Source organism: Channa argus, chromosome 14, assembly GCF_033026475.1.
Source record: "Channa argus isolate prfri chromosome 14, Channa argus male v1.0, whole genome shotgun sequence".
NCBI classification, from domain to species: domain Eukaryota; kingdom Metazoa; phylum Chordata; class Actinopteri; order Anabantiformes; family Channidae; genus Channa; species Channa argus.
In genome coordinates this window covers 10,655,071-10,679,721 of record NC_090210.1, presented here as the reverse complement: position 1 = coordinate 10,679,721, position 24,651 = coordinate 10,655,071, and the positions used below count along the sequence as shown (strand labels likewise).

At 41.2% G+C, this 24,651-nt stretch overlaps 2 protein-coding genes across 9 annotated transcripts; one reads left to right on the top strand and one right to left on the bottom strand.

The window, feature by feature from the left end:
* The first annotated feature begins 3,583 nt into the window (after positions 1 to 3,583).
* Positions 3,584 to 9,685, top strand: LOC137098572 (Golgi reassembly-stacking protein 2-like). 4 transcript variants are annotated; one of them, XM_067474941.1, is made up of 10 exons: positions 3,584 to 3,745; positions 4,360 to 4,440; positions 4,548 to 4,751; positions 4,830 to 4,916; positions 5,039 to 5,169; positions 5,635 to 5,767; positions 6,623 to 6,746; positions 6,898 to 6,978; positions 7,826 to 7,918; positions 8,458 to 9,685. In XM_067474941.1, exons 1-10 carry the CDS (start codon positions 3,683 to 3,685, stop codon positions 8,709 to 8,711), a joined length of 1,251 nt encoding a protein of 416 aa, XP_067331042.1. In that variant the 5' UTR covers positions 3,584 to 3,682; the 3' UTR covers positions 8,712 to 9,685. The 4 variants fall into 4 exon arrangements, with proteins under 4 accessions (XP_067331042.1, XP_067331041.1, XP_067331040.1 ...); XM_067474940.1 differs by having other exon boundaries at positions 8,455 to 9,685; XM_067474939.1 differs by having other exon boundaries at positions 7,826 to 7,954.
* LOC137098571 (serine/threonine-protein kinase tousled-like 1-B) lies at positions 9,308 to 24,209 on the bottom strand. Of its 5 annotated transcripts, XM_067474936.1 has the most exons (23): positions 23,777 to 23,814; positions 22,932 to 23,015; positions 21,646 to 21,767; positions 20,892 to 20,960; positions 20,721 to 20,759; positions 20,520 to 20,595; positions 19,970 to 20,013; positions 19,781 to 19,870; positions 19,576 to 19,656; positions 19,364 to 19,456; positions 19,084 to 19,194; positions 18,470 to 18,606; positions 18,050 to 18,241; positions 17,588 to 17,654; positions 17,148 to 17,245; positions 16,846 to 16,927; positions 16,629 to 16,720; positions 16,446 to 16,535; positions 14,835 to 15,004; positions 14,479 to 14,614; positions 14,089 to 14,200; positions 13,867 to 13,974; positions 9,308 to 12,507 (listed from the first exon to the last, which is right to left on the bottom strand). In XM_067474936.1, the coding sequence occupies exons 3-23, from the start codon at positions 21,760 to 21,762 to the stop codon at positions 12,358 to 12,360; spliced, it is 2,154 nt and encodes a 717-aa protein (XP_067331037.1). In that variant the 5' UTR covers positions 21,763 to 21,767; positions 22,932 to 23,015; positions 23,777 to 23,814; the 3' UTR covers positions 9,308 to 12,357. The 5 variants fall into 5 exon arrangements, with proteins under 5 accessions (XP_067331037.1, XP_067331034.1, XP_067331033.1 ...); XM_067474933.1 differs by lacking the exon at positions 22,932 to 23,015 and having other exon boundaries at positions 19,781 to 19,864; positions 23,777 to 24,209; XM_067474932.1 differs by lacking the exon at positions 22,932 to 23,015 and having other exon boundaries at positions 23,777 to 24,207.
* Between the last annotated feature and the right edge of the window lie 442 nt (positions 24,210 to 24,651).

Here is a 24,651-nt window from a genome sequence, read left to right as displayed (position 1 = left end):
TAGAATCCTGCACCAGACATTCCTCTCCTAAAGCTTGAGCAACTGGTCTCCTCACTTCCCAGACATTAACAGACTGTTGTTAAAAGATGAGGGGATGCTACACAATGGTAAACATCACCATCTTCCAACTTTTTGAGATGTGTTGTGCCCATCAAATTTAAAATAAGCCAATATTTTCAAAGACATGGTAAAATTTCTCACTTTCAACATCTGATATGATGTTTATCTTCTATTGTGAATAAAATATGAGTTGATGAGATTTGCAAATTATTGCATTTTGTATTTATTTACAATTACACTGCCTCCCACGTTTTGGGGAAATGGCTTTGTATACAGATATCAATCATCCATCAAGAGGGGTGATGATGAGAGTTTTCAAGCTTAATGTCTTACAGTGCCATGACCTCAGCAGTGGGGATGTGATGTATTATCACCCTCTGGTGTTGACTTTCTGCCTGCACACCCAGAATGATCCAATACAAAGAAAAAAAACACACCTTAAAGCTGCCACATGAGGACTGGTTAAGGGTCTGTGACATGTCTGTTATAGGTGACATGTCTTAGGGTGTAGCCCGCTTCTCACCTAATGACACCTGTTGTGATACATAGCTGGATTGTATTTCAAGCAGACTATTCTCATTCAGCTGACGTTGTAATCTGAAAGAGATCAGTGACTGTAAAGCATTGGTAGCGGAGAGTGTAGCCAGAAAACAAGGGATGGTGATGTGTAAAATGATGCTGGTGGTGAGGAAGATGAAGGGGACTAAGGCAGAGCAGAGGACAAAGTGGTGGAAGTTGAAAAAAGAAGAATGTTGTGTAGTTTTCAGGGAGGAGCTGAGACTGACTCTGGGTGGTTTGGAGGTGCTTCCAGATGACTGGACCACTACAGCTAATTTGATCAGGGAGACAGGTAGGAGGGTACTCAGTGTGTCATCTGGAAAGAGGAAAGTGGACAAGGAGACTTGGTGGTGGAACGAGGAAGTTCAGGAGTGTATACAAGGAAAGAGGTTAGCTAAAATGAAGTGGGACACTGAGAGGACTGAAGAGAGTAGACAGGAGTACAGGGAGATACAGCGTAAGGTGAAGGTAGAGGTGGCAAAGGCCAAACAAAGAGCATATGAGGACTTGTATGCTAGGTTGGACACTGAAGAGGGAGAGGTGGATTTGTACAGGTTGGCCAGACAAAGAGATAGAGATGGGAAGGATGTGCAGCAGGTTAGGGTGATTAAAGATAAGGATGGAAATGTATTGACAGGTGCCAGGAGTGTGATGGGAAGATGGAAGGAGAACTTTGAAGAGTAGATGAATGAGGAAAATGAAAGGGAACGAAGAGTAGAAGAGGTGACTGGTGTGGAGCAGGAAGTAGTAAAGATTAGTAGGAGTAAAGTGAGGAGGACGTTGAAGAGGATGAAGAGTGGAAAGGCAGTTGGTCCTGATGACATACCTGTGGAGGTATGGAAGTGTCTAGGAGAGGTGGCAGTAGAGTTTCTGACTAGTTTGTTTAACAAGATCTTAGACAGTGAAAAGATGCCAGAGGACTGGAGGAGAAGTGTACTGGTGCCCATTTTTAAGAACAAGGGAGATGTGCAGAGCTGTGGCAACTACAGAGGAATAAACCTGATGAGTCACAGAATGAAGTTGTGGGAAAGAGTAGTGGAAGCTCGGCAGAGGTGAACATTTTTGAGCAGCAAGATGGTTTCATGCCTAGAAAGAGTACAACAGATGCAGTATTTGCTTTGAGGATGCTGATGGAGAAGTACAGAGAAGGTCATAGGGCGTTGCATTGTGTCTTCGTAGATTTAGAGAAGGCGTATGACAGGGTGCCGAGAACTGCGGTATTGTATGAGGAAGTCTGGAGAGGCAGAGAAGTATGTTAGAGTGGTGCAGGACATGTATGAGAGGTGTAAGACCGTGGTGAGGTGTGCTGTAGGTGTGACAGAGGAGTTCAAGGTGGAGGTGGGTCTGCATCAAGGATCGGCTCTGAGCCCCTTCTTGTTTGCTCTGGTGATGGACAGGCTGACAGATGAGGTTAGACAGGTATCTCCATGGACTATGATGTTTGCAGATGACATTGTGATTTGTAGAGAGAGCAGAGAGCAGGTGGAGGAAAATCTAGAGAAGTGGAGGTCTGCTCTGGAAAACAGAGGAATGAAGCTTAGCTGCAGCAAGACAGAATACATGTGTGTCAATGAGAGGGACCCAAAGTGTCAGGTGTGTTGTGTGATAAAAGAGTATCAGCGAGAATGAAAGGAAAGGTGTTCAAGACAGTGGTGAGACCAGCGATGTTGTTCGGCTTAGAGACAGTGGCACTGAAGAAAAGACAGGAGGCAGAGCTGGAGGTAGCAGAGCTTAAGATGTTGAGGTTCTCTTTGGGAGTGACGAGGATGGACAGGATCAGGAATGAGTACATCAGAGGGACAGCTCATGTGAGATGTTTCGGAGATAAAGTCAGAAAGGCCAAATTGAGGTGGTTTGGACATGTTCAGAGAAGACATTGTGAATATATCGGTAGAAGGATGCTGAGGTTTTAGCTGCCAGGCAGGAGGTCTAGAGGAAGACCAAAGAGGAGATTTATGGATGTAGTGAGGGAGGACATGAAGTTAGTTGGTGTGAGTGAAGAGGATGCAGAGGACAGGGTTAGATGGAGGCACATGATTCGCTGTGGCGACCCCTGAAAGGGAACAACCGAAAGGAAAAGAAGAAGATTCTCATTCAGCTTATTTAAATGGAGAAACGTCCCCTCTCTTCTGTTTGGTATCATAGTGTGCCATAGAATAAAGAAGAAATTTGTCTGAGGAAATACAGACAAAAATAAAGTATTACATCAAAATCTAAATGAACACGTGAATCTAATATAGATGAAACAGAGGGCAGTAATTGCCAAGGTCCTTTGTCAGTTTCAACATATTTGAGAGAAAATTATCTGGGTTACTGACAGATTTAGCCATATCTGTGTGTAACAAATGTGATTTTTGTGAATCTGAACCCTCTATTAAAGAAACAGTATATGAATTTTATCCCAAAATATGAGTCTTCCTTTATAGCAGTGAGGTCCATTAAACTTGCTCTGCTAAAACTTGTTAAGTGTGCTTATTGTTGTTAAATGTTAAATGTGCTTATTAAAACTATAGAAGTCCATGCTTCAGGGTTTATATTTATTGTATTTCAAAATCATTAATTCTATTTAATCTATTTGTTTACCACCTTACCTCCATATTGTATATTGATAGACATACTGAAGATGGAACAGAGTTTATTTAGATATGAACATTTGAGAATGAATTTGCAGTTGAATATTTCTTTGTCCTACATACACAATGTTGCTGATTTTTACGTTAGGCAGGTAGAATGGTGCAGGAAATTCTGTCCAAACTAATAGATCATAAAAAAACTTAAAACTAAATTAATTTCTAAGTACAAGGTTTTGAAATATTGGTGTCAATATACTACGTTCCATCCATACTTTGATGAAAAGGGTCTCCTTGAATCACAAGAAAGCGTCTGAAAAATGGAAATCGAATTACACGTTGAGAGGCCTATTTCCTGCCACGTAACAGCGCATGCGCATGACTCTACTAGTCATTTGGCGACGTGTAACGTTACCCGGTGCGCGAAAGTATTCGGGTACCTGGGTGATAATAAGCTGCCATAAAGCACCCAAAGAGCCTTAAAGAGCGAAGAAATGGGCGGCTCGCAGAGTGTGGAGATACCGGGTGGAGGTTCCGAGGGTTACCACGTCCTCCGGGTCAGTTTTTCTGTCTTCTTCAGTCTGCTGTTAGGCGTTAGCTTAGCATCCGGCCATAGGCGGAGGTTCCCCTGATGTGTGTGTTGACGAGGGGGCCGGGGATGACTGCTGGGGCCTCCGGCTCCACAATACTAACACCATACCGGGAAAACGCTGTATGCTTTAGACTTCTTCTTCTTTCTTGAGAAATTGTCTGTTTATACGTGGTGGGAAACGAGTTGACTGTGCTTGCCTTTAGCCGGTTAGCTAGCTAAAGACACAAAACTTGGGCTAACGTTAACTGCACTGATAGTTGCCAGGCTGGTTTTGTTAAAGCACACATTTCTCACACTTTATCTCGAAAATCAGAGACACGTTGTGACAAGCGAACACGCTTCTATGTATCCATTTTTAGTTACGTCAAGCGATAGTAGCCGTATTTGCAGTTGACAACAGTTGCAGACCTCTGGGGTCTTGGTCTCATCCTGGGCAAGTCAAGAGACAAGGTCACGTTGCATATTCAGAGAATCTTTGATTCTTTGTTAACTAGGAAATCACTGAAATGCAAAGTGTGAAAGTCAGTTATAGTCCATCAGTGGGTAGAAACATTAACATTGTCTCTCAATTTTGTGCAGGTTCAGGAGAACTCGCCTGGACACCGTGCAGGACTGGAGCCTTTCTTTGACTTTATTGTCTCCATCAATAACACCAGACTGGTAAGGAAAGCCACCAGTGATATCTAGTAGGATAGAGTACGACGTATGAGGGACAGCATACTTCTTGGATGCTCTCTCATTCCTTTTGTTTGCCCTGTTTTCCACAGGACAAGGACAATGATACTTTGAAGGACTTGCTAAAAGCCAGTGTGGAAAAACCTGTTAAAATGCTGGTTTACTCCTCTAAGACACTGGAGCTCCGGGAAGCCACTGTCACACCCAGCAACCTGTGGGGAGGACAGGGTTTGCTTGGTGTCTCTATTAGGTTCTGCAGCTTTGAAGGAGCCAATGAGAATGTTTGGCATGTACTGGTAGGTATCCTTATAATCTAATATTTATAATATTGTTTCATATGATAAACAGTTTCTTAAACTCTCTATCCTAAACAGGAAGTGGAGCCTAACTCCCCAGCAGCCCTTGCTGGGTTGCGACCTCACACTGACTACATCATCGGAGCCGACACGGTTATGAATGAGGTGTCTTATCAGCACTTGTGTCCTTGCTTCTGTCACTGCTTCACATTCTGCACCTGAGAGTGATTGTGTGTCTCCTCCTTTTGTTTGACCCCTCTGCTTCTCCATTGTTGCTTTATCTGTAGTCGGAGGACTTGTTCTCTCTGATAGAGAGCCACGAAGGGAAAGGCCTGAAGCTCTATGTGTACAACACAGACACCGACAATTGCAGAGAGGTGGTCATAACACCTAATAGTGCCTGGGGAGGAGAGGGGAGGTAATGATACACATTTTGTCTTTTGTTCTGACTGAGTAGTAGAACATGAAGTTTGTAAAACTGTAAACAAATGTGGGGTAATTTCCAGTTGCTTAATCACTTTAGCCAAATTTAAGTAAAGCAGGGTTCTTCAAGCTTTTAAACACAATTGCTAATTTCTTGTTGGGAGGAGTTTGTTTTTCAAGTTCAAAAGATGAAATAATATGTTGATTTAAGAGTTAATTTGTGAAAGTTGACTTTGTCTATTTCATCCACGTGTCACTCATTTCTGTGGCCATTTCACTTATGTCTGCAGAGCTTTGGGGATGTGCTATTTTTATGCCTCTGTACACAAAAACTGTCCCCATTCTGAATTTTGCTACAAAGCCCAATTTTTCTCAAACCATAGTTAAACGGCACACGATCAATTGCCTGGAACTTGAGAAAAATCTGAGGTTGACTGGTTGGATTTACCCTCTTTTCTAGCCTGGGGTGTGGAATTGGCTATGGGTACCTCCATAGGATTCCCACCCGACCTTTTGAGGAGGGGAAGAAGATTAGCTTCCCTGGAAATTCTCCCAGTGAGCCTTTCAGTCCACTGAAGGATGGATTCACTGAGGTCAGTATAAACATTATACCCATCTTCTAGGATGATGTTTACTACATGACTTTACTCCATTCATCAGTTCAGATTGGAGGAATAATAACAATATTAATAATAATAATAATAATATTATCGCTCACTGACTGTTTACTGAAGCAATGTGTGTGTTGAGAAGCAGGAGGTAAAACATGGAGACTCTCTGGGATCACTACAATGTGCAGCTAGGAAGTTGGCAGAGGTAACTGTTTAGAGGTAGTAAGACTACAGAGCATAATCACCACATATCACCAGAAAATTGACCACCCTCTTCTGCAGCCTTCATGCAACCACTTGCACATTGGTCCTTTGTGAGTCTCCCTGTTTCTCCTCCAGTGTAGCATTATGCCTGATAATTGACACAAAGTAATTAAACTAATTCAAATCTCACCATAATCATTATGTTGTACACAATTCGTGACAGCTCAGCTTGAGTCTGAATCATGATGTAAATACTGTTTCTGCTCCAGTGTAGGGGAGAGAGAGCCTCCGGCAAAACAACGCCAATAAATGCCCTCTCAAAACAAATGATAAATAAAAAATGTCATCAGAACGTCACGATTCTTGTGACATAGGCTTCAATTATTTACACAGGGTTAGTATTGGAGGTGTCGAGAAATACCACGGCTCAGCCACTTCCTTTGATGTGCAGTGTGTAAGGGTCTTGAGTATCCCTAAAAACTGTTCTGTTATGCTTTAGCAGCCAGAACCTTAGTCAGCAGTGTTGCTCATTAGAATTAATTGCGTGTTGGATGAATGTGACCTTATCTGTTTAAGAGCAGCATCTTTTTTTTTCTGCCTCCCTCCATGTGTTCTCTACCTCAACTGCTACAGGTCCAACTTTCAGCAGTGACTCCTCCTCCCTCTGCATCTGCTGTTCCCACAGGCCTAGAAAATTCACTGTCTGGCTTGTCAATCAGCACAGCCCCCCCCACCATGCCCAGTGAGCTGCAGACCGGTATTTCATCTCTTTTGTCTTTTAAAATTATTTACTACAATTTTAACCTCATTATGACAGGAATATTTCTAATTTTTAAAAACTGTTTTATCAAAATTTATTTGCTTCATATATTCCTCTCTAATATGATAAATGTGCCTCTGTCCTTAAGGTTTGCCTACAGTCCCTCTGCTCCCCTCCTCCACCAACCCGTCCATCAGCTCTCTCTCTCCATTGAATCCTGCCACCACAGGTGTGTGTGTATACATTTAAAAAACAACTTTGTTTTCCCTTCCCGTGTTTAGGTTCATGGGCAGCACGGTGGTTAGCGCTGCTGCCTCACAGCTAGACAGGTTATTTCTGTGTGGAGTTTGCATCTTCCAGTGCTTGCATGGGTTTCCGCCGGGTACTCCGGTTTCCTCCCACAGTCCAAAAACATGCATGTTAGGCTAATTGGTGACTCTAAAATTGCCCCTAGGTGTGAATTTTCAGTGTGAAGGAATCTGTCTGTGTGTGTCTCTCTGTGGCCCTGCGATAGAGTGGCGATCTATCCAGGATGTACCCAGCCTCTCGCCCGTTGACAGCTGGGATAGGCTCCAGCCCTTCCATGACCCACGTAGGATAGGCGATGACAAATGACGGATGGATCTTTAGATCACACCAGATTGGGTTTCAACACCCAACATTTTGAAAAGCTCAGTGGATACAGGGGTGTTGAAAAGCTGTTTCTCTACAAATTTCTCACAGCGCATTAACACCCTGGCAGAAAATAAGCCTGTAAGCTGCATTAGCCAAAATCAGGTCTAGTTCATTCACACAGAACACGTTTTGTTTCTTAAGGAAATGTAGTGAGTGTAACAGTTTAAAAGTTAAACTTTCAGACATTCAATATGCCTTCTTTTAGAAGTCAGTATGTTCCCATCAGCTACTACTCCTCTTTGTACTGTCATATTTTTGAAGCCACAAACTGTCAGCTGCCGGCATTCTATGAATTCTCACTTCTTCTGTTGCGTTTTTCTGGCTCACATGAAAAGCAAAACATGAACTTTTCTAACATTTACAGTCTTCATTTTGCTTCATGTTTGTGTACATGGTTTTAGGTCTGATGTCCCTCCCAGGTGGATTACCGCCAATCCCTAACCTTCCCAACCTGAACCTGCCACTCCCACACCTCAGCGCTGTGTCACTAGCAGGTGCCAACCCCTTACCTCCATCAATAGGAACTTCAGGTAGATGCACGTAGTCCTTTACTATACGTATATATTAGTAGTTCTTAAAGTGACAGATGGGACCTTATAAGAGATTACAGGTATAATCTGAATGGTCACAAATTAACAGGAAAGCTTTTAAAAACTATTTCTGCTAGACAAAATGCAGCATGTATTAATTAGAATTTCCTCTAATAGTTTCTTGTATAGCAGGATTTTGTTAGGTGTTTTTATTTTTCCAATTAAAGTACTTAAACACAGGAAGGGGAAGACAGTATCTGCGCGAACTGATCCCGACAAGGCAACGTGCAACCTGTAAGGGGGTTGTTATAAAAAGACTTTGAAATGGAAACCACTGCTGTATGCTCTGTACATTCCCAGCTACACAAGACTCTCACAGAAACCAGTATCTCATGTGCATTAAAGAAACTTGAATATGACTTTAATTTGCCGTCAAGAGGCTTGTTAGTTGATTGAAAATAATGGCACAGCATCATGATTAATAACTATTTTGTCTCCAGCAGTTCCACCTTTGGCCCAACTCCCACCCTTCAACTTGCAAGGTCTGTCCCCGTTGTCCACTCTACCAACGGTGCTGCCATCCCAGTTGCCTCCTATCCTCCCTCAGGGAGTGACTCCCCTTCTGCCCATCTCCACCACCACCCCTCCAGTCACAGTCACATCAACTCCTGCTACTGACCCTGCACCCACAGAATCAGTCTTCACGAATGCCACGGATTCACCAGCCCCCACGGAAAAAACACTACCATCGTCATAATTTCGGGGAAAAAAAAGATCCCATTCTTCATGAAACCAAAACCCATACCTGGTTTCACTCCTTCTCCTGTCTGTATTTTTTTTTCCTCTGAGTTTTTCTATTTATTTAGCCAAGGGGGGACAGACAGCTGAACTGGTTAGGACGCAGAGGTCAGCAGGCTTATGGTTACGAAGCGTGTGTTTAAAACGATGAAGGGCGAATGGATATGAAGAATGTAGGATGAATGCAGAGCAGTGGTACCAACATGTCTTTATCCCCAGATTGTCATGGAGTTTGCATAAGATAATCTATGAGGGGGGGTGAGGTCTGCTCTTTGGTTTGTACTCCATGTTGCACTTCTGCAATTACAAGGAAAATATTCTTAAGATCTTCCCCTTTTATGATTTGGCGATTCTATTTCACACAGTGAATCAGATAATTTAACGGTTCCGCAATGACAACTAATGATCACTAACTAGAAGTTTAGCCATTCAGACAGGCTGCAGTGCAGTTAATAAAAATAATCATAGATTTTGGGTCTTACTATCCAATTCCTATATATAACCTTTTATCAATAGTTAATAGACCCCTGAATAATACTTAAATTTGAATAACTGCAAAATTGCTATATTAGTGTCCCCACCTATGCATTATTTTGCACCACCTTTGTGTTTTAAAATTATCAGTCTGTCCTTTTGTATGTTTTCATGTAGAGCCAGAACTTTTAAGTACATCCCATCTCTACCACACAGTGACTGTAAGAGCCTATAGGCCACGTCAGAGGGGACAGGTTTAGTTACATGAGTTAGTGTGTGCTTGCTGTTGGGTGAAACATGGGTGTAGGGTCATTGAATGCACAGCAGGTCCCCTCTTGGCAGGGCCACAGTGATTTGGTGAAGAGTTGCAGTGATGCAGTACAGCCACAAAGTGTCTGTAAGGGAACTGAAAACATCTGCTGTATGCACAGCGTAAGCAATAAAGCCAAATTAATTTTACACTATGTGCTTTTGTGTCTTTATGTACAACTTACAGTGTTTGGTACCAGTCCGTTTACAAATATTGAACGGGTAAAAATATGTACTTAAAAGCAGTTAAGGCTTAAGGGAATGAAATTGAAATTGTTTAAATTTGAGATTTTAGTCAGATTTTGACCTTGTATTGTACTTATTTAGTAAATTTACAATGCCGGAATCTTAGTAAACATGATAGTTACACATTTCAAAGGAAAAATAACTTAGTGTAATTAGGAATTCAGTTGCCCTAATTATTAAAACTGTAATTTGGTTCTATATGTCGTACCTTTTATTCTTACCTAGTATATGAGATGTTAATAGATCCCTTACCTGCCACATAAAGTAAATGATGCTCTAAGTCTTAAATATAATCACATTCTAGCAAATCAAGCTGTAATATAGTGAAATGCTGTGAAACTCTATTAGGCCACTTATGAAGAATTTAAATCGGATAGATTTCACCTTCCTCTGTTCTCCATCTTGTGTCCAACACTTACACAACTCACAGGAAATATAGGTCACACTGCAGGAATGAAGGCATGTTAGGCATATGAATGACAGCCTCTGCTAATGTCATCTGACATTCAGATAAGCGACTGCACAACATTTAGTCTTCACACAGGTTTCATTAACCGTGGTATAGCCACTTGATGCAAGAGGAAAAAAGTAAGACTTGGGTTTTTTTTTTTTTTTATGCCTTACTACACTCAGGTGGACAAAACTTCAATTTATCAAACTGCACATACTTTGCCTGTTTCAACGAGTTTCATTACTTGCCTTCATTTAAAAGCAGCGAGCTATAATCGGGTACTTCCTGCAGTTCAATCCAACTGTCATGTTACTGACAGTTTGGGGTGTTTTTTTGTTCACTTGACAGCTTGCATATAGAAAATCTATTAGACTTATTTTTATAGCAGGCGAAAGCATAGGGGGAAGATGAGACACCCACAGCTTGCAGTTAACTGCCCCCACTCGTCTTTTATCTGACTTCACAAATAGCATCTCCGTTTGTTGCCGCAGGCTTGCTTCGGCCAGACTCCAGTTTGCCTGAAGACAGTCTGAAAATGTCACCACAACATACAGGTAAGTGCTTTATTTACAGGACAACAACATTTGATTTCTAGCTGCAGTAAATCATGCTGCAACACAGGCCAACCAGGAGCAGGCACCCATTTCTACTGGCATGAACAGGTGTTACCGTTCCTTCCTGTGTAGTATACTGGGACTTAGCTCCTTATAATGTCTGTTGGACTCTTACATGAAAGTAAACAAAAACCCACATGGACATTTGATGGTGGTGGAAGAAGAACATGTCACATTCCCCTCACACAACATAGTGGGTTTCCGCTTCAGAAAAACAAGCTTTGGAGGGTGTTCCTCTTAATACAGTTCAAGTATGCACATTTGTGAGGCAAAAACCATTCACACATCACAAACTAAAAGCAACATTTATAGCAGCAAACTGAGAACAGCTTTCAGGAGTAAACAAACGAACGGAGTGAAGACACTGGGGAGCAGGGATAAGCCTCATTATTATATATTTGCTAGTTGAGTAATGTCTCCTGCACATGAAATGTACACTAAAATCTGTGCCCCCAAGTCTTTGCAGTACAGTAACAGATAAACCAGTCCTGAAGTGGGTCCAGCTCGCCTGCTGCAGGTTGAGGAGGACTATGACAACATGGTACTGCAACACTCTGCCTTTTGAATAACTAGGAATCTGAAGAGCAACAATAGATTAAGACAAACTCAATGATCCATTTTCTGAAGGACCCAAATTGCTTTGCAACACAACAAAAATGTCAGGGAGCATCTGACTACGGGTTAAGTCCAACCACTTGTCCACACTGTAGAACTTCATGCCAAATGTGGAGAGACCAGATGACCTTGATCTGGACTGGAAGTGCAAAATAACCCCAGAATTTTAATCTGGAACTTTTTGGATCAGGTCACATCAATGGTAACCTCTGTAGTGTACAGAGGGACTATAAAAAGGGGAACTTCACTGACTAGTAACCACGATGTTGTGCCCTATTTAAATGGACTGCAGAACTCAGCAGTTTGCCCATATCTGACATCTAATGTACACAAGCCTTCTCTGCTGGCCACCACCCTCATAAGCAGCAAAACTGTAGTTAGCTGCAGCTTTGTGTTGTGACACAGTTCTCAGCCAGTGTCGGTGGATGTGGACATGTATGACGAGCTATGAGAGCCAGGTTTGGAAAGGTCATCTAGGAGCTCATACAGCTGTTAAATGGCTCCCAATGGATTAATAAAGTCCATAAACAAATCCAGGAGCTTCATTGTTTTCTTTTCTTGCTGTTGACCAATTTCGCTGCTTCTTTCTCAATCTCCAGTTCAATCTTGTTCCGTACATTTTTCAGTCTTTCATTTTCTTCTTCTCCATTTCTCACACAGCTGAGTTCATGGATACAGCCCATGTCCAACTTATGCAACAGCAGCACCCTCCCCCTGCTCTACCCTTTTTCTTAACGTTTTCTGTTTACCTCTGTTCTGTTGCTAATGTATCAATTTTGATAACAGCTCAGGTGGAGAAAAAAACCAAAAAAGGATTCACATCCATTATCTTTCAACTCAGACAATCCTGCCTTGAGACTGGCCTTAGGGTTCTGTCAGTCATGTAATAGAGCCAGTCAGTAGCTGGGGAGAGATGAGGCAGAGGGCTGCAGAGAGCCAGAGGAGTTTGAACGTCTCATGTGAGGGAGGAGGTAGGTGTCCGAGCACAGCTGGTGAACGTCGAACCTGTCCTCCTTGCGGTAGGCCAGACAGCGCCGGATAAATGCCTGCAGAAGACAAATTATTACAAACTGAACTGGTAACCTGTGTGTGTTAACTCTTGATTCACTGAGAGTTCAAATAAAAGGAGAAATTCTGTGTTCTTTGTCTGCTTGGTTTCTTTTTGTAGCTAATTCAGACGCCCAAACATGTCAAAAAGTAACTGGATTGTTAAATTGTATAACGATTAACAAACATTAATACTTATAAAATACCATGTAAATGTCTAAATGCATTTTAAAAATCAGGTAAGACTACAACACCACACACGTCTCAACTCTTTCAGTCAAATTTACAGGATTTACAGTTTCTGCATCAGTTAAATGTCCGGAATATCAAGATAAATCTTAATTAACTGGGTTCAAAACAGACAAGGCCATGAGTTTCTTTTAGCTATCAGAGTTTTTAGATTAATTAAATCATTCATCAAGATACAGTCCGAAGATTTTAATCCTTAACGCACGCTCGAACTCTAGCTAACTACTACATTACACAGTAATTTTTCACTTTGCAACGAGTGTTAATGTGATTAAAATGAAGGTTCCAAGAATCTGAAAAGTAAAATATAACATGACATGATAGTGTATCACAATCGTTTTTAGGGATGGGTTACAAAACCCAGTGTGCCTATACAATCTGTACCCACAGGACTAGCTCAACACAAATTTTTTTTTTCGGTGCCATATCGGGGCTGTTGATTAAAGTATTTGCCCTCTGGTGATCAGAAATGGATGTAAAGGGCAACAGAAGCAGCACTGTACGTCATGCACTAACATTAATTAGTATTACTGTGCATATGTGGAGCTGCACTGTGTTGCACAGCTTGTGTAGCTTGCTGCCAAGCACATCAGTCAGTAGTGGATGTCCCTGGCCTTAGTGCAAATGTTGCATTTGTAAATTTGGGGACAGCTCTAACATTATTTATTTTACAGTTTGTGTATAATTTAATGTCATTAAACTCTTGTGGCATTAACTGCTGTGTCAAAACCTTCACCTTAAAGTTGTCAGATGAAGTTAGTGGGGTTAAGAGGTTCAGAATTGTAGTGGAACAAAAATATAAAATAACTTTCCGCCTCTGGTAGATGCTAGTATAATTATTGGCTGCATACACTATTTTTTAATTTGAACATTGTTGAACTTTTTTCAACTCCACTTGTTCATGAACCTTCAAAAAATACAATGCCTGTAGAGAAACGCAAGGTGTGAAGGCAAAACAGTGTGCTTACGCTTCAATCCCAGACTGCTTACAGGTTCTGTATGATTACGACCTAAAGTCTTTAACCTTACCTCGGTTTTTTGGCTTTATCATTGTTTCAGGCACCAGCACCATTTTTAAAGTATCGGTTTAGCATGTGTAAATGTGTTACCTTGGCCTCTGTGCTGGCCTGTGGTTTAGCAGGGAACTGGACTTCTGTTGCTTTGAGGATGGTGTTTTCTTGGAGAATATCTTGTTGAGACTGGTTGTGACCAAACGGCTAGAGAAGGGAAGAGGATTAAAAAAAAAAAAATCAAATCATCACAAACAATAAGCAGCCTACAGACTGTTTATATGCAAACTAAAGTGTAATATGTGGTGTTTAGCATTGCACCTTGCGCCCATAAAGACACTGGAAGAATATTACTCCTACAGACCAGACGTCCACCTTGTTGGAGATTTTTGGTGGCTCTTTTCCCACCACAAAACACTCTGGAGGGAGGTACCTGAAAAACACACCCATGTCATATTATGTCATACGAGTTCATAATGTTTTGCTTTGCAGATCTGGCTCTTGACATTCCCATGATTATTTCACATAAGTGATATGAATTAAAATGTCACTGACTGAACATTTATCACAATAGTGAATGTAACAAGATAGTTGACAAAGTGCACAGCACAGACAAAGTGTGTTGACTCAGACTCCAATCACATGTTTAGCCTGTGTTAGAGTGTCAGTGTGAACAGGATATTGGTCAAACACTAAAACATAATGTCTTACCAATAGGTGCCTGCTCCCTGCGATGTGAGATCCATCCCATCTACGCCATAGTTATCATCGTCCATAATTTTGGACAGGCCAAAGTCTGTGATTTTGATTTCTCCACATGCAGTACCATCTACCAATAAGATGTTACCTGTGTAAAAAACACATACAGTCACAGTCACTACTGAACAGTTTCAAATATTGGACAGGACTGGGCCCACTATAGCAGCATCAGTTTTAGGTAGCTCAACTGACAATCCTCTTTTAAGAAGTTATTATTATTATTAAAGTATAATTGTTCGTAAGATTTTGAATCCCACATTTATTTCCACTACGAATTCACCCAAAAATCTATTTATAGGTCCACTCACCAGGTTTGAGGTCATAGTGGATAATGGGAGGTTTTATTTCATTGAGGTAGCGCAGTGCGCTGACAATTTGCATGACAATGGAGCGGGCCTCCTTCTCTGACATCAGCTTGTTTTGTTTCAGGTAGAAGTCCAAATCATTTCCTTCACAGAACTCCAGAACTGTACAGAACCTGGAAGAGCAAAAGAGGGAGACATATGCCTTACACCCAGGAAGAAAAATATTAATGAAATTCAAAAGCTGAATGTAATGCAGTTGCTGTATTGCGACTTGATACATTTTCAACTTGCTTTCTATGACTTTACTTTAGGTTGTAAATGTACAGAAATGCTTTTAAACTTCACTCTGACTTCCCTATATTTAAATATTTCTCTGCTTCTAACAAAAAAACTGGACCCAAGGTTCCTTCCAAGTGATGTCATCTGGAGGCATTTTTCAGCTTGAAGTGGAGATATACTTTAATCTAGTGAAGTCAAAGGTGAGTTTAATGACATGAATGTACACGTACTACACAAACTAGAACCAAAAGAAGCAGGTTCAAAGTCATTGAAGGCGTCAGGTAGTACTGAATCATACGACTGATGACTTGTCGAACCTAGTTGGTCCTGGTAAGTGCTAGAATGGCTCAGTTGGCACTAACAGGCAGTAGAGACAATCATTAAGTGTGTGCTATTTAAAGACACAGTAGCTACAGCTTTGACTGAACGTAGTGTTTTCTGAAGTTATTTTACCTTAATTTGTCCTAGCCTTTACATCCATGATTTGATGCATTTTTATGGCTTTTGTTTTACGCACGGTTTACTACGCACGTTTCCAGTTGCCGTCATACTTGTCTTGGCACAGGACTTACGATGCGACTGGATTTGTGGCTTTTCCTAAATCCAGAACGTTTAGTTGTTCCAGACCAGGTAAGTTTGCTGCCCTCAGTTTACATTTTATTTGCCCCAGACTAGAAATCTGTGTGAACTGCCCAGTCTTTGACGGTTTTTGCTAGTCTTTAGGTGTGTCCCCAGCTTATGGCTTATGCTTATACAAAACTGTCATTAGTTTACTAATATATCAGTGGAAATATCAGCTTCTCATTGTCAGAATTATTTAAGGGCTGGAAATACTTGACGCTAAAAAGGAGAAACTCACTTCACCCTCATCCATAAGAAGGTTAGAGTTTGGGGTCAGGACTTATGTTTCAAGATTGGTATTTTCAGCAGCTCAGTTCTCCAAGGGAAGCTTTAACATGTTACAATAGTTACACTATGAAGTTAACTATCTTACAAAATGTAAAAATTGTTTAATCTTTTGTCTGCATCACTGTATTCCATTGACATAGTGGGTATGGGATACTGCCTACAAGTTTCTTTGTCTCTGGTTTATTGGTGATTTCATCTCACTTGAAGCTTAAAGTTAACCCATGAATACTAACTTCCATTGTCAGGGCATGTTGGTGCTGAATCATGCATTCTTCTGTTACAAACAACTCTTGCATTGTATGAATATTCATTGGGTACGGCATTCACAGCATTGTAAATGTTGCTGACATTAGCCCAGTGCTAAGTAATAAACAAACTCAGGAAATGCCATCTCAGCAGGGTTTGCAGAGGTCAGAGGTGACTCACGTGTCTGTATCCAAGGAGAAATAGTCATACAGTTTCACTATTCTGGGATGGTCCAACTGCTTGTGTATCCGGTACTCCCTGCATGCATGTCTAGAAGAAAAAAATCAAGTCAACGTAAAGTGCCTTATTGTAAAAACATACCGTCTTTGTGTATTTAAGGTTGTGTGTGAGAAGAAAACCTACTTGTGGTAGTTTTCCTTTTTCTCTTCTCTCCAGTTCTTGTTGAGTTGATGAATTTTAACAGCTGCGTAGCGCTGCTCAAACAGGTCAAAAGCCTGTGTCACACACAAACACACATAATAAAATGGATTAAAAACATACACATCAAGGTCATCAAAACATATGCACTTTTCAGAGAGAGAGGAGAAAAAAAAACGTTGTGCTACCATAGAGAAATTACCTTGTAGACTTCACTGAAGCCACCCCTGCCAAGCAAGTGCAGCAGCAGGTACCTCTCATTCAGAGTAGGGTGGTCTTTGAACCTACGAGGAGAAACAGAATTTTTAATAAAGAAAATAGCAAATGTGCCACCATGCACAGGGACTAATCTGACAAATTTGATAACTAATTTGCATTGAAAAAAATGACAGTTGTGCATCTCTAAATAATAAACAATGAATTTATAAAATTAACAAGATTAACAGTTTCTTTGATGCTTTCTTAGTCCCAGGCTATGTGTTACTGTACACCAAGTGAACTTACGCTGAGCTGTCCTCATTGTTTATCCTTTTTAGCTCTCTGATGTGGAGGTTCCTCACCCTCTCCAACCGCTCCAGCTCTGCCTGGATCTCTGCTTCCTCCTACACACACACATGCACTTTAATAATTTCTCTGTTAAAAGATGCATGTAATTTAATCTCCTATACGCAATTAAATACTATCAACAAATGAAGACTGCAGTGGCCATTTAACAGGGAGCATCTCTGGCTCCTTTTAGCCATTTGATCTGCTTTTTGGACATTTCACAACTACATCAGTATTATGTAATATGCACCTGTAGACAGGTGCACTGGAAAATGTAATCATGCACACTGTCAACAGTACATTTACTGGAAATCCAACATTTAAGTCATGGATGTTGTCGATGATCTTGTGGGTTTACTAACTGACTAACTGGATGATTAACAGTGATTAATACTGACCTTCTTCAGATGCCCAAGGCGAAGCTTGAAGATCTCTTCCTGCTCGTGGTACTCAGCGAGGGTCAGTCTGATGAAATACAAGTCAAAACCTCATGTCACAATAATGATATAAGCAATCATTGAAAACACTGATGATGAACTACAGTAGGCTCAATAATTCAATACTATTTCACCGCATAACCATTTTTCTAAACTTACAATTAAAAAAAGAAACATTGAGACATATTAAAAAAAATGTAATGCAGTCACTCTTCAAAGGAAGTCTCTAACCTGGTTCTGTACTGTAGAGTAGTTGGACTGAAACTAATGAAAATCTCTACACCTCTGATAGGCATCATCTTTATGGCTGTGTGCTTTTTATATAAAAAGTAGTTATAATAAATGTACACAGCAATTCTCACTAAACTGCAGAAAAAAAGTATGTAAGAAATCATAAGACGTAAAATGTCTTTGTGTACTCACAGCTGAGGCAAGGAGGGTTTGAGGAAGGGATCAGAATCATTGCCATTGACCACCTTGGTTTTTCGCTGCTTGGGTTCAGAGGTTGAGGCCACTGAAAGGGCGGGTGATGCAGGGTTTGGAGGCTTCCTTTTAGCCAGCAGTTTCCTCTGTCGTTCTATGTCTTCCCTCTGCTGGTTGATACCCTCCTGCTGCCTGTTTACAGAGTTGGACAGAGAAAGAGATGAAATGGCTCACGTGAGACCAATGGAGCAGACAATCAACAGCCTTTCATGTATTCTTTGCCTAGTTGTGATGTAAAGCATGCTCTTAAAATTAACCTGTTTATTCAGGCCCTTAAACACTGACTATAACATGTTGCAATGCAAAATCTTTACAAAATAAAAAGTTTATTTTAATGATTCAAATGTTACAGTTTCTCACTTGATTAGGTTCTGGAATGCATATCCATCAGTCCACTGCTCAGTGTAGGATGCGCCGTGTCTGACGGTGGTGAAGTGACCAAGACGGAGACGGTCTTGCATGCTCTTCTCACGACATGACTGCTTCTCCTGGGTGCTCTGTGTACACAACCGCACACAAGAGATAAGAAAGCAGTGCTGACAATGCTTTATAATTAATAGCTTAGAGAAAAGAGGGTAGTTCTTTTAGAACTTGCCTAATGTTCCTGTGACAAGTCCTAACCTCTACATTACATTATTCCGTGGGCAGTACAAATAAGGTACACCGGATTGTAGACCTCTAGGTTATATTCCTGTGCAGGATAAATGTGTGTTTACACTGAATCCCACCACCTCCACTTTGCTCTTTTGTGGACCAACAACCACAATAAAGTAATTTAAGAAAACAAAAAATAAATAAATGTACAAACCAAAAAAAGAGATATTTTCCATCCTAAGCTAAAACACCAAGTAATATAGGTCTTATTGTTGGGAAAGGATGCCTATATTGCACGACTTCTATTTAAAGTTTAGGTAAGCTCTTTTTTTGTTATTTTATCAATCAATAATGTAAAACATGCATCATACAAAACATACTTTTTCAATAAGTAGTTTTTTGCTCATGGTAATGCACTTGTTGAGCCTCTCTTTGTATTTCTCTAGAAGTTTTTGCTGCTCATCAATCTGTCTCCGCAGGTCACAGTTTGCCTGTCAAAAAAAGAGAGCAGAGAGGCTTAAATTCTGCTGTTTTAGATGCAGTTCAATATGAAAAACAAACAAAAACAAACCACACAACATTCTGTATATAAGATAACTATGCTTCAATGTGCTCGAAATCATTAAAAAAGATAACAGGAATATATGAAGTTAAACTCACCCTAAGCAGGTCATCTATTCGGCCCTCTTTCTTTTCTAGGTCCAGACTCTTGTTGCTCTCCAGAGCAGCTAGTTTTAGACCCGTTAGCTCCGTCTAAGGCAACCAGGCAGAGAGTTACCACTCACATATTTGTGGTAGATGTACAATTTATACTATGGGAACAATGGGGGTAGTGTCTGTCTGTCAAATGAGCATTTTCTGTGTCGTATTACCTGGACACACTTGCTGGAAGAGGCTTTGGGATTGTGTTCCCCAAAACACAAACTAGTAGGAGAGGAGCTGTTCTGCCGGATCTGAAGATAAAGTATTTTTGAATATCGTAGTTACATTATAACAGTCCAGAGGCTCACATCCACCTAATGTGTAAATAATCAATCATACATTTTTGTTTAAGGCATTCTGCTGTCAAATACTCACAATTGAGCATGGGGCGGAGTGTGAGTTCTGTGGAGAGCGGCGAGCTGATGGGAGGCCTCTGACTGGACTGGAACCATTTCCACCCTGGAACTTTGCAGAGAAAACAAATAGGCGAACTGTAGAACCTAATTCAAAACAGTAATAATAAGAGTGTTGCATGAGAGATATTACAATTACAGCAATACTCACATCAAAGTAGTCACTGATCTTGGGTCCACGTGTGGAGGTCTTCCCTGGACAGAAAAGTCACCAAACTCTGAATAACAAATACACTGCAACCCTGAACTTCTCTAGACATTACAGGAAGGAGCTGCATTTCACAGTCTGATTAAGACGGCCCAGACATCACCCGGACCTTGTGACCCCCTACTATCGGTAATATTCAAGTGACCCCATGTCTGAATAGACCATTTAATTGTCCTGACGACATAAGCTAATGAGTGGGCGAGCTGACAAAGTTTCTATCTGACTATTGGCACAGCTTCAGTGCACTGTAAACAGAAAACAGTTTACTGCAGTATACATTTTCTTCCACGTCGTGCCTCCTGCACACTCTGACCAGACTCCATTCCTCAGCAAAATCAAGCAGAGTTTCCCCATATGTGTCAATGCTTCTGACTCAGTCAATTTCCCACTGTGTGTTACCTGCGTGAAACAACAACTTCCAACAGTGTCCTGACCTGATTTGAGGACTATAGATGCCTACTTTACACTGATTTTGTGTAGCCGACAATCTTACCTTGACTACTCTCTGAATAGGTATCAGCTTTCCTTTTCCTCCCCCTGGATGATTCAGAGTGCTTCTTTTCTGGGGTCTGTAAATCAATATGGAATAAAAGAGGAAGAAAAGCAGCATAAATCCCCATGTGTTTTACCTAACAAAGCAGGATCCAGTGTTGGTGTTCAGCAGGAAAAAGCAGTAGGAAGAAAGAATACATACTGAGTAGGCTGGGGAGCTCCCTCTTTTTAAATCAGAGTTCTAGAAAGAGGAGAGAGGGAGAGGTGGAAGTAGTGGGAAAGACGAGTGGGCAGCGAAAAACACGGATCTGTCTAACTAGGTCTTACTGTTTGAATATATATGTAATAAAAGGTGTAATATTGTGTATTTTACCTCAGACTCCTTGTCGCTAGAGGAGCCCAGACTGCCATAGCTGTGGTTAGAGGACTCATTGGCCAGACCCTTTACACAGTAACAAATTCAAACAAATAAGTGAACATGTATGAATGAATATAATCAGCACAGATGTGTAGTGCCATCACAGCTCAGTGATGTCACAAAGTGTAAATATGAAACTGTAAAACAAAGCCTACAGGACTGAGAGGAACGTGGAACTTAATTATTTAGGTGTGTCGCTTGGCCCTTTTCCACCACATGAACATTTCCAGGAAGGCTGCCTCCTTTTAAGGAAAACAGGAATGCATACCTGATTTTCTGAGTTTGTTGCTCCATTCCTGTGCTCAAAAAGTCCTAGGTTGTGACGTACTACTTTCTACTTGTCTACGAACTATCGTGGTAAGATTAGACATTTATTAACACAAGCTTCAATACTGCTTTAACTTGTGTAAAACATTCTTTCTGCTACAAGCAAGAACGGGTTGTTGTTAGTATTAATACAAGAAATTGACACTAATTTCTTGCTGCTGACATCATAAATTGTTGCACCATTTTTGGAGTAGTTTCATAATTTCTGCTTTGCTTGTGGGCAAAAGACTGTGACTAAAACAAATCTGTTTTAGCTTTTTAATCCTTCATCAGTCAGAAACTATGAAGACACAAAAGGCACTTTTAACTCATGTGGCTCTTTGTCAACTCTTTTTATGTGTGGTCTCAAAATGTAGTTGCAGTTTTTGTGTGTGGCTGCTACCTTAGCACCTCCACTGGTGCTCCCAGTGCTGCCTCCCGTGTTGCCACTGACAGCTCCAGTGAACCTGGCCTCCAGCAACTCCTGTCTCCTGGGGTCCAGGCTGTGCAGCTCCTCCATGGGGCCTGGCATAAAGGGGATCCAGCATAGCAAAATTAAATCTTTACATTTCCATCATTAGTAAAAAACAGAATTGAGATGCAACATGAAGTCAGAGCTAAACACATTACTGTGACAAAACTACCAGAGAAGAACAAAAATTAGCACTAAGAGAAGGAACAGAGGACAGTATCGGGGGGGAGTATTAGAGAAAATTAGAGTGATTAGAGGATATAAATAGAAAAATGGATTTAACTGTAGGTTGGTAGGTCTTTTAAGTGTGCACTTCTTCATGCTTCAGATGAGTGACACTGCACTAACTGAAGCAGAAAGTCAATTTTACCACTGATTAGTGCCAGGAGGCAGAAGGGTTGAGGGCAAGGCAGACAAGTGGTTTATCTTCAACCAAACTGTTCTACTTTTTCATTAGTCAGACTTCAACTATGGCTTTGTTGCTCATTTTCTAAACTAGTCTCTGACTGTAAGGGCGCTCAACACCTCAGAATCCTCGCTGATAGAATGCAATAACTGCTGAGATAAGGACATTGGCAGTTTTATTTCCAGGTAAAAATCTTTAAGTGCTGCAACATCAATGAAATCAGATCTGGTCCTTTTGGTAGCTGTAAATATATTTTATATGCTATACATATACAATAATGTTCCTTACACTGTTGAAATAATAAAAGCTTTTAATTATGTAGGCCAAGTGTTAGTGTTAAGGGAGTTAGGGTGAGGGTTAACAATAGCCCTAACACAACGAGGAAACCTGGTAGACTCACAACAATGTTGCCCTGTAGAAAGGGCTAAACTTACATTTGAAAGGAAGCAAATGCTGCTTAGAGGGTACCCAAAGATCACTGGTGAACATTTCGAAGGGAGATGCAAATTGATGCCACTTTCATTATTTTACTCTAACATTTTATAATATTCCTTGACAATTTTGTCACGCCTCTTAAAAGGAAATGTTTTACTAGCTAAATGCGCCAAGCTTTGAACTCAACTGTACATTTAAGATTTCTTGGTATGTAGGTCTACATTTACAACTGTAGCAAACATGCAAAAAAATAAAAACAACAACTACTGTGGCTCAGACAGTAGGTTAAACATATGCTGCCTGGCTGGGCCTTGTTCTATAACAACCAGTTTCCAGGGAGAGTCGCACACAGATCCTCTGCTCCATGCTGACTAACCTTAGTGCTGCTGCAAGTGTTTGTTTCCTCAATGGACATTTCCTGGCTGTAATCTTTACATAGCTTCTGGTACAGGGGCAAGCCCTAAGAGGGCATAATGGACATTATGAAACAGAGAGCACAGTACAAGGCCTGTTTGAGGTTATCTAAGGACAGGGGAGAAGGTGCTTTAGTTTTGGTTAAAATGAAAAAGCAGTAATTATATTTGTTAAGGCATTATTTGTATTTTGGTGCATTAACGTTAGCGTTAAGTGAAAAGATATCCTCGGTACAATTATAACCAATTGACCCACTTGTGATTAGTGTTTTGCCACTGTATATCGAGGAATGTCGCGTAAAACCCGACCAACAATTTTTCGACACAATGTGGAAAAACAAGATGCAGTCACACTGGCCAAAAGAAAGAAAAAAAAAAGTGGGCCTAATCGCAAGTTCATAATAGCACGAACGTGCATTTCAATGCATTAATGGATGCGTGCATAGCTACGTTGTTTTATAGCCAACTAGATGCTGTTGATGGGAGGCGAAGGTTACAAACTGCTACAAAACACACAGGTATCGCATCAACAGCTAAGTAACAAGTAACCACGTTAGCTGGCAGTCACACTAACAGAACAACAAGCTAGCGCTGCCTGTATGCAAACATAGCCTGCTGCTACTTAAACTGGCCATCAACTGAGCTGACAGCTGACGTTTGCCTTCCAATTCACGGCATCTGTGAACTTGACATCCATTTTTACTTCAACAAACGCTAGCTCGACACGGCTAAAATAATCCACCTTCCTTGTAAAGCACACACGTTAAGGAGAATAAGAGTCTCTCGAGCACTTGGCGAGCTGATATACCTTCCTTGCTCTTTGCGGTCGCCGTTATATGTTGTTGAGAAATCGTTGGGGACGAGGAGAGCTGCGACCAAGATGGCGTCGCCTCCAAACTTCCACCACCACTTCCACTGTTACTTTGGACACTCATGAAGCCACTTTGCCGCGGAGAGGAGCCAGCGTACACACTGCCGTTTGCGGAAATCCCAAACTTGCGTCCATCGTTTGACACCTGCTGTAGCCACACAGGCCAGTGAACGTGACTTAGTCCGTTTTAGTGTTGCTAAACGTCTCTCATCTTGTCTCCCGTGCGGGTCCTGCGGAGGAGCGGCTTCTTTAGAGATTCGCGGAAACGGATCCAGTGTAACCTTTGCATGATGACCGCACCGCGCGCCTGTCAACATATAGTTCGCGAGAGGAGCTTTGATTCTAGTAGGCGAGGCTATCGCGAGGCTGGCGCGCACCTAGCAGCGCGATGGGGGATGGCATGACACCGAAACAGACACTGATCTGGGATCATTTTACCCTCCTCCAAACCAGCCTCGGGTTCAGTGGGAGGCATCGACCAGCGTCGACCTGGGAACAGCCTCTTGTTTGGGTGAAAACAACAAACACCCCTAAAAAATGGCCGAAAGTTCCTGTCAGCTCGAGGAGAACGAAGGAAGACACAAAATACACAAAGATACAAACCTGTATGTACTGTATGCAATAATCAACTTATGTTGTGATATACATAAAAATAGTATCTATATCTACATAAATATATATATATATATATATACACACACACACACAAATGTGTGTTTACAGTACTTGCATGTACAGTATACAAGTAAAGTACAGTGTGTGTGACAGGGAGCTTGAGTATGTGAATGCGTGTGAGTGAGAGAGAGACTGTA